The following is a 9750-nucleotide window of genomic DNA, read 5'->3' on the forward strand; positions in this document are numbered from 1 at the left end:
AAGAGACTCTAGGGTTAAGCACAGGCACAGATGTGAGAAGAAAACCTGTAACCATTGCGAGAGCTACCAGGAAATTTCTCTAGCATGGATCGGGAAAGAATGGGGCATGCAGAGCCAACAATTCCATAATATCCCATCCCAATTCATGTCACAAAAGCCAGAGACAGAGGAAAAGTTTCTCCAAGCAAGTTACCCCTTCGCTGCTTAGGATGTTGACCAGAAGACCATTTCCACAACCAAGGTCCACAAAAGACTGTTTTCTGGACATGCCTTTTGCAGCTCTCTCATCTTCCCAAAGGATCTACGGAAAAAAACAAAAACCAAATTTTAGAGACAGTAAAGACAAAGAGCACACATTAATCTGTATCAAATTATCAACACACAGAAAGGAATGAGTGGCCTAACATTTAAGTGGACACATTTTACTTTTTTGACAAGGATGCAAATTAAGGTCTTATGGAGCCAAAGAAAATACATTTTAAAAATTTGCATAGCAGTCTTGAGATCAGATGGATCTTTGACCTAGTTCTGCAGGACGCTTCCAGTATTCTTATTCTCCTCACTGCCTACAGAAGCACAACACACACATGCATTTCTACTTAGAATTGAAATGAATGACTTTTAATCTCCATGTACATACAAACATTTATTAGTACTGTGCAACACAGTAAGTTTTAATACATCTACATCTGAGAAGTTCTTTAATGAGAAATATTTGGTTAAAACTGGTGCTTAAAAACCACCTACCAACAGATATGCAGCTATAGCAACATCTTCATATACAAACTTTTGAGGATCCGTTACTTCAGGCCACACCTTAAAAAAAAAAGCATAGAGACTGGAATTAATTCTCAGTATTACATACTATCCACTTACAAGGTTTCTCTATACATATTGCATAGTCGGTCATTCTTCCATAGAAAAAAAAATATTTTTAGTCACTGGATCTCAAGCAGTAGCAGTCCTCGTTAGGTGGGGATGGGACCTCATTTTCCAAAATTCCTTTTCTGGGACAGGAGAGCATGTGGTGGATCCAAAGATTCCCGCTTCCTTCTTTCTGATCTACGAAGATCCAGCTGTGAAGCTCTGGCAAGCCATCAGAACTGTCCACTATGCAGGCAGCATTTCCTTTCGATGTCAGGAAACGCTGGACGGGGACAAGTCACGCTCCCATGACCTTCCCTGCTCCTTACCTGGAAAGGAGGATGTGTTCTCCCCACATTTAATTATTTGAATATATAATCCCCTCTCAGAAAAATTACAATGTACTGGATATTCTACCATCAGAATATTAGCCCTCAGTTACTTAAAAGCTAAATCTAAAACCAAACAAAGGATCTGGGATATTTAAATTCAACACCACTTAAGTCTTGTCGCAAAATACCACCTTATTAGGAATAAGAAATTTGTGCTGTCAAGCTGTTGGGTTAATTTACTGATTCCCAAACACAGGAAAGCTTTCACTCTGGCCCGTTTCAGAGCTCTTCCATCTGCCCTTTCAGAAGGAAGATACTATGGTGTGCCATTTCATGAACGTAGATGAACACATGAAGCTGCCTTATACTGAATCAGACCCTTGGTCCATCCAAGTCAGTATTATCTACTCAGACTGGCAGCGGCTCTCCAGAGTCTCAGGCTGAGGTCTTTCACATCACCTACCTGCCTAGCCCCTTTAACTGGAGATGCCGGGGATTGAACCTGGGACCTTCTGCATGCCAAGGTCCCAGGTTCAATAGCTGCTTAGAACAGTTAATACACAACCCATCATTACTTAACTAGCTGCCTTATAAAAGATGATTCCCATTCATAGCAACACCCCTTCTATTACTGTTCTGCTATCATTACTTCTCTACAGAGTCGTGAGTCAGAGCAAAACATAAAAATCTTTTACCTTTTCAAAAAAAGCTTTCCTATGTGGGATTTTTTTCAGTTTCCACAGCTTAGCAAAGGTTAGTATAGCTGCTGCTGATGCATATAATACAACCACCCAAAACTTTTTAAGAGAGCCAGCATGATGTAGTGGTTAAGAGCAGTGGACTCTAATCAGGAGAACCGGGTTCAATTCCCCACTCCTCCACATAAGCGACAGTCTCTGATCTGGAGAAAGGGGGTTGATTCCTCCACATGAAGCCTGCTGGGTGTCCTTGGGCAAGTCACAGTTCTCTCTGAACTTTCTCAGCGCCACCTACCTCACAAGCTGTCTGTTGCCGGGGTGGGGGGGGAGGTGATTGTAAGCTGCTTTGAGACTCCTTACAGTAGAGAAAAGCGGGGTATAAAAAACAATTTCTCTTCTTCTACAGTCTTAAAATCCAAGGACTCCCTGACCACTGCAAAAAAAAAAAAAACAGCCTGCCTGTCCTCACACATCCCAGCCATTCAGTACACTAACCCTTTCCCTCCTTTTAATCAGCCAGCTGCAACAGGGCTACTTTGGCTAACCAATTCACGGTCACACGGACCCCACTCAACAGCCAAGTATGAGAGAATCAAAACCCCTAAGGCAGGGATGGGGAACCTCAGGCCCGAGGAGGCCCAAGGGCCGTATGCGGCCCCCAAGGACATTTTTTGTGGCCCTTGGGAGCTCCGGGGTCCTGCTGCGGAGGCGGGGCGCAAGGCGGCCTTCCCCGAGGGTGTTCCTGGGGTCATGGCTTACAGGGGCGCTGCGGCGCCCTTTGGACCTCCTCTCGACGACTGTCAGCTGTTGGTCGGCAAGAGGGGAGGAGGAGGGATGCTTCCCCCAAGGCTGCCCCCTACAGCTGCAGTGTGCAGGAACACTGCGGCACATTGTAAGCCCCTCACGCTGCCTATTGGCTGTTGAACAGCGAGGGTGGGGGGGAAGAGGCCGGTGGCTCCCAGCAGCAGAGCATGCATGCGGGAACCGATCGGGCTTCTGGGGGGGGGCTTTTGTGAACTCTGGGGGGAGAGGGTATGGAGACTGAGGCCCGGTCGCGCAGGGCTCTGTGTGCCGCCATGTGTGTGTGGGGGGGGGGCAGGGAAGCTGGGGTCTGGTCGTGCGGGGCCAGCGGGTGCGGGTGTGTGTGCGCGGGGGGAAGGCTTTTCTCTCATTTCTTCCTCTTTTTCTGTCACTCTTTCTCCTTTCTCGCCCTCTTTTTCTGTCTCTTTCTTTGTCTCCCTCCATCCTTTTCTTTCTTTCCCCTCCTCTCTCCATTTCTTTCTCCCTTTCTCTCTCTTTCTCCCTCCCTCCCTTTTCCTCTTTCTGTTTTCCTTCCTCCCATCCTCCCTTCCTCGACTGTGGGCTGTGCCCCCCTGGCGCCTCGTTTGCTCGGACCCACCGCTGGCTGTCCTCCCGCCTGGGAGGGGGGGAGCGGGGACACCCTGCAGGCCTTCTCTGTGTGGCCTCCCCTGGGGTTGCCAACCTCCAGGTGGTAGAATTCAAATGAAACAGCACAAGAACAAAAAGCCAATCTATTGCACATAAATACCAAAAATGGAAATTGCTAATTGAAGTGTATTCTCAAAACAACCAATAGGTAAACAACCACAGTTTACAAAAAATCAGGTACAAGACCAACAGGTCAAGTATCACAATATGCATGAAACGCAAGGCGTTTGAGTTCAAAAGCAACGGATTCTCAAGCATACGGAAGACTTGGAAGCTTGAAAAAATCGTTATGAAATGGAAATTTACCGTATGCTTGAGAGTCCATTTATGAAGCAAAGGAGTGTACCTTCATGCTTCATAAATGGACTCTCAAGCATACGGGAGACTTGAAAGCTTGAAAAAATCGTTATGAAATGGGAATTTACCATATGCTTGAGAGTCCATTTATGAAGCAAAGGAGTGTACCTTCATGCTTCATAAATGGACTCTCAAGCATAAGGAAGACTTGGAAGCTTGAAAAAATCGTTATGAAATGGGAATTTACTGGAAGCCCATTGCATATTTATCACTCCGTTGCTTTTAAATTTTCAAACGCCTTGCATTTCATGCATATTGTGATACTTGACCTGTTGGTCTTGCACCTTATTTTTTGTCAACTGTGGTTGTTTACCTGTTGGTTATTTTGAGAATACACCTCTATTAGCAATTTCCAGTTTTGGTATTTATGTGCTATAGATTGGCTTTTTGTTCTTGTGCTGTTTTGTTTGAATTCTACCTTCCTGTTTAAGCACTTGTAGCCTTTCTTGATTAGTAACCTCCAGGTGGTGGCTGGAGACCTGGCAACCCTAGACTCTCCCCCCCACCGGGAGATCTACACCTGGTATGGCCCCTGAATGATGTCATAAATGTGCAAATGACCCTTGGCAGGAAAAAGGTTCCCCACCCCTGCCCTAATGGCTGGTTCAAATTGAACAAAAGTGCTGTGAAGTACAGCTCAAGGAGGGACTCGAGCCAGAGATTTCAGGGTGGCCCCCTGGTCCACCGCAAAAGCAAACTGAGCTTCATTCCCCACAACTGTATAATTTCTGAGAAAATTAGGAAACACAACGACCAGGTTAGGTTGATCAGGGACACACAAGCTTGGTTTCTCTCACAGCCAATTACAAAGCAGCATGTAAGGAGGCAGGGATTCAAATGCTTCCTGCTTCAGGTAGCTCTTTCTGAGCAGAAGGGTTTTTAAAACCAAGGCTTGGATTTCTCCTCTCCCCCTTTCAGATTGCTTTGTTTTTTGTTTTTAAAATGCTTTTTTATGTAGCAATTGAGTTTTTGGGGGGGATTTTCTCTCACAGTAAGCTCTACAAAGTAAGCCAATTACAAAGCAGCATTTAAAGGAGCGGGGACTTGATTTGAGCTTGGAGACTGCTCGTGCAGATTCCCAACTGGAACGTTTGGGTCCAGCGAGCAACGAACCTCAGGTAAAACCCCCATGAATAAACAACCATAGTAGGTTTTTTTCCTAGGCATTGTTTAAATAATCCTTTTCTTCATAATCTCTTTCCTTATTGCTATCAGTTTCCTACTCTTATTTGAAAGGGGGAATTTAAATTTACACTATTTCACTTCATTATCCTATGAAACAATACTTACAAGCTTCAAAGATAAATTCAAAACACTCCACATTTTCATCGTACCTTAGCTAGTTCAAATACCAATTATGGCAGCCATTCAAAGGATCTTCTTTCCCAGTGGTGGCCAACATATCCCATCAGCTTTACAGGTGTTTTGAGCAAAAATCACAGCCCAACTCCCATCGTCCCTATATGGATCCAAGCTTTTGGTTCTTCCCTCCATGCATTGCTTGGCACTTCAGATTTTATCAGTCCTGCGCCTTGAAGCTGGCATGAAACAACTGGCCACTTCTGCTTGGTTTGCTGCCATAAAGTTTAGATTGATTTTACATTTTTCTCAATCTCTCCCGCCTCTTTTGCTTTGGTCACGCTCTGATTCCTTTGTAAGTCCCTGGTGCCAATTTCTGGATTCTAAAATAGCAGGACTAGGGTTTTCCCTCTCTGGCTTGTCTGAGCTAGGCTTTCATAAAGCTTGTACTCGGGATTAAAAAACAACTTGAACTATTATATTAGAGTCATCTATCAGATGCCAAACAAATTTGCTCTCCATCGTATCTGGGTTTTACTCCCTCAACAACATTTGCGGGCAATGTATCTATATTCTCTCATGGTTGCCTCTTATCGCCATTTCTTCTCCCTGGCCCATTTCAATGCACTTCCTATCGCTTATCTTTTTGGGAGGTTTTTTAACATACCACATGGTCAAAGGATTTGTTCTTGCGGTCTTGAGGTGCCTCAAACCCTGACACATGCACATTCAATGACATTTTAGGAGCTTTGCTTATAACTCAGTGGTGGATCCACATCCGTCAGGCTACCAGTTGGCTACAGGGACCCTCTCCCTGTGTTGTCTGTCCCACCGCTTCCCGCAACCTCCCCAGCCGATGTGATGTAGAACATGTCTTCAATAAGTATTGAAGTTTATATGAACAGCATTCAATTTTAAATGTAGCTGTCTTTGAGCTGCAAATGATAAAACTATGAGATAAGCGTTTCACCTTCTTGGAAAAAAGGCAAAATAAAAGTTCTTAACTACATAAATAATTCTGCTTACCTTTACAATTTCTTTGTATTTTTTCTTTAAATTTTGGTAAATGTTGTTATATCTAGCCACAGAAATCAGAGAGAGTGTATTTTTAAATTCACACTTTTTTGTTTCCATAGACCATTTAGCCAGTTTAGTCAGCAGTTCGTTTCCAAGCCACATTGTCTTGGGGTATACAATTCCATCTGAAACATAGTTTTCTGGAGATGGTGATAAAACTGAGAGAGACCTTTAAACAATATTAAAAATATAAATCAGACTAGCTCAAGCTAAAACATTAATTAAATTTAAGGTTTAATTAATTAAAAAGGTTTAATTAATTTAATTAATTAAAAGGTATAATTAATTATATTTTTCTCCTATTGTAAAACTACAGAAACAATAAGCTGGGCTCTGCACCATTTCCAAGCTCAGAACACCTATTTGTTCCTTTCGTAAAAAGATGTCCTTGGGCAGACAGCCTGAGGAAGCACTTTGTTTAAATTAAACTCCCATCTTGCATTTTTTTTTTGCCATCAAGTCATAGCTGAATTATGGCAACCCCATAGGGGTTCAGAGGTGGTTTGCGTATTAATCCTAATAAAAAGAATCACTAAGATTTTGTTCACATAACAACTTCTAATATACAATAACTTTGCTTTGATATGTTTCTATTAAATACTAATTTCATTTAAACTAGGTTATTCTCAAAGATGCCCTGACCTGGATAGAGTAGGCTAGCCTGATCTTGTCAGATCTCAGAAGCTAAGCAGGGTCAACCCTGGGACACCTTCAAGGAATACCAGAGGCAGGCAATGGCAAGCCACCTCTGAACATCTCTTGCCTCGAAAACACCACCAAGGGTCGCCATAAGTCAGATGTGACTTGACTAAAATTAAAAAAAGTAAAGACGATGTAAATTACCTAAACAAATCCAACAAGCTTCTTAGAAAAAAAACACATACAATTGGCTTAAGAACCAGACAGCTAAAGACAAACATATAACCAAACACAAGATTTCACAAAACAGGGCTATTGCATGTTACAAAAGAAAAACTAAGGTGGGGTGGGGAATCTTTTCAGAACTCACCATTCATTATCTTTTGTATGCAGAAGTTTAATTTGATAAATGTTGGACTTCTTAATCTTGCATTTCCCTTCATGAACTTGCTCCAATGGCAAAAAGGTTACAGTCCCATTAGAGACATCTGTAAAGATAGACAATAACTTTACTTATACCTGTACAAGTTGCTAACTTTAAAAAGGAGAGTATAAATTCAATACATTTTATAATATTCAGATTCTGCTCATAATTTTATGTTCCAAGTACTTTTTTTACTTTATCCTGTTGTAATCCTTACAGCCACTCCAAGGGACAGGTCAATTTTATCTTGCAGATGAGAAAGGGGAAGAAGGCTGACCGAAGGAAATCGAGTAATTTCATGTCAGAGGCAAAACCTGGTACTTCCTAATTCACTGCCATATAAGTAAATAAACCACGTAGAAATGGTTAGACTGCTTTTTCTTCCAGAGAGACCCAAAGAGAGACAAGGAAAATTCCAAATGGCAAATACAAATAGGCAAACAAAAAAACGACACACTAATCTGGACTGGTCCAGGTCTGCCAAGTTGATTCTTGCAGGCCCCAGGCAGCAAGCAGCAGGGTTGCTAACTGCCTGGAGAAAAAGAGTTCCTGTCCCTTTCATAGAGACATGCAATGAAAAGAGTCAGGAGCCCATTTCCACCCAATTGTTAAAGGGACAGGGCATTTTTTCTCCAGATCTGTTGGCCGCCCTCGCTAACCCTCCTGCCACTCACCTCCTGCCTCTCAAAACCATCTCTGAAAACCATCTATGACCTTCCGCCCTCTTCTTCCTGCCTGGGTTGAGCCCTGGCAATGCCAAAGGCAGGAGCTAGGGTGTTGCTTTTAGGCTGGAGCAGCAGAAGCTGGGGTTCAAGCTAGGGTTGCCAGGTCCCTCTCGCCATCAGCGGGAGGTTTTTGGGATGGAGCCTGAGGAGGGCGTGGTTTGGGGAGGGACTTCAATGCCATAGAGTCCAATTGCCAAAGCGGTCATTTTCTCCAGGGGAACCGATCTCTATCGGCTGAAGATCAGTTGTAATAGCAGGAGGTCTCCAGCTAGTACACATGAAGCTGCCTTATACTGAATCAGACCCTTGGTATTGTCAGTATTGTCTACTCAAACCAGCAGCGGCTCTCCAGGGTCTCAGGCAGGGGTCTTTCACACCACCTACTTGCCTAGACCCTTTTAACTGGAGATGCTGGGGATTGAACCTGGGACCTTCTGCATGCCAAGCACACGCTCTACCACTGAGCCACGGCCCCTTCCCTAAGCATCTGGCAATACTATCCATGACTAAAGCCTGGCTCGCACGTGTAGGAGAAAAGTGGCACCACGGACACCCAATAGCTGACATCTTCTACTTCATCATGCATGTAAGGAGTGTCATTCATCCGAAAAACTTTATGCAGCTACAGGTCTAGTGTAACCTCTACTAACGTGTCCCCTTGGAAGTACCTGGAGGTTGGCAACCCTACATCTAACTGAACTGCCTATGTGAACATGTGACCTTAGGGAAGGTCTACAAATTTACACGCAAGACTAACATAAGGGGAACATGATCTTGAAATGATATCACAATAGCCAGGAACGCGGCCTTCTGAGCATCCAAGAGGCTCTGTATTCCTTACTTGCACTGGCAGGCCGCCTGACTCCATAGGGTTGCCAGGTCCCTCTTCGCCATTGGCGGGAGGTTTGGGGGGGGGGGCGGAGCCTGAGGAGGGCGGGGTTTGGGGAGGGGACTTCAATGCCATAGAGTCCAATGGCCAAAGCGGCCGTTTCCTCCAGGGGAACGGGTCTCTATCGGCTGGACATCAGTTGTAATAGCGGGAGATCTCCAGCTGGTACCTGGAGGTTGGCACGCCTAGTTCAAGCGCCCTTTTGCCATCAAGTGCAGCGGCGTCGGGCCCGAGGAGGACCCCCCCCCTTGCCGCGCGCGTCCTTTCCGCCCCGCAGGCCGGGCTCGCCCCGATGCCCCGGGGCCGGCGGGGCCCACGAGGCCAGGCCCCGGCAGGCAAGGGGAGGCTCACCTTTGACGACCAGCTCCTGGGCGGGCGCGGGGAGGCTGCCCTTGGGCACCAGGGTGCGGAGCAGCACCTCCACCTGGGGCGGGCCCGGGCCGGAGAGGAGGCCGAGCGCCGGGCAGCCCTGGCGGCAGCACGAGCAGCCGCCCCCCAGCGCCTCCCAGGCGGCGGCGGCGGCGGCGGCTCCTTCTCCTCCTCCCCCGGGGCACCTGCCGGGCCGGGGCACCTGCCGCGCCTCCCCCAGGCGGGCTCCGCAGAGCCGCTTGTTGGCCACCTGCGGCTTCTCCAGCCACACGGCCGCGGCCGCCCAGAAGCCGGCGGGCAGGCGGGCGGGCGGCGGGTCCCGCAGGCAGGCCTCCCCCAGCACCTCCATCGCGGCGCGGCGCGGCGCCGGGCGATGACGTCACGGCCCGGCCGCCCGCCCCGAGGCGCGCCCTTCGAGCGCGGAGGAGCCTGGGAAAGCGAGGCCGCGGCCGGCCGGCCGGCCCTGCAGTGGAGGCCCGCGGTGCAGGTGGGCGGGAGGGAGGAGCAGGAGGGGGAGGAGCCGCGCCCTCGCCGGCCGGCCGACCCTCCCTCCCTCCCTGCCTGCCCCGGGGAAGCAGAGCGCCAGTCTCGGCGTGCCGCGGAGCAGGTGAGGCGCGCGCCGGTGGCC

General features: G+C 47.0%; 1 protein-coding gene across 1 annotated transcript in view; it reads right to left on the bottom strand.

The window, feature by feature from the left end:
• The window catches only part of TRMT44 (tRNA methyltransferase 44 homolog), a 40660-nt gene extending 31189 nt beyond the window's left edge, over positions 1 to 9471 (bottom strand). Inside the window, exons 1-5 of the mRNA XM_056855518.1 lie at positions 9105 to 9471; positions 7086 to 7203; positions 6026 to 6245; positions 748 to 816; positions 194 to 301 (exon numbers count right to left, since the gene is read on the bottom strand). Coding sequence (XP_056711496.1) covers positions 194 to 301; positions 748 to 816; positions 6026 to 6245; positions 7086 to 7203; positions 9105 to 9471 — 882 coding nt within the window. The remainder of the gene's footprint in view (positions 1 to 193; positions 302 to 747; positions 817 to 6025; positions 6246 to 7085; positions 7204 to 9104) is intronic.
• Between the last annotated feature and the right edge of the window lie 279 nt (positions 9472 to 9750).

Source organism: Euleptes europaea, chromosome 9 (assembly GCF_029931775.1).
Source record: "Euleptes europaea isolate rEulEur1 chromosome 9, rEulEur1.hap1, whole genome shotgun sequence".
In the NCBI taxonomy this organism is placed as follows: Eukaryota; Metazoa; Chordata; class Lepidosauria; order Squamata; family Sphaerodactylidae; genus Euleptes; species Euleptes europaea.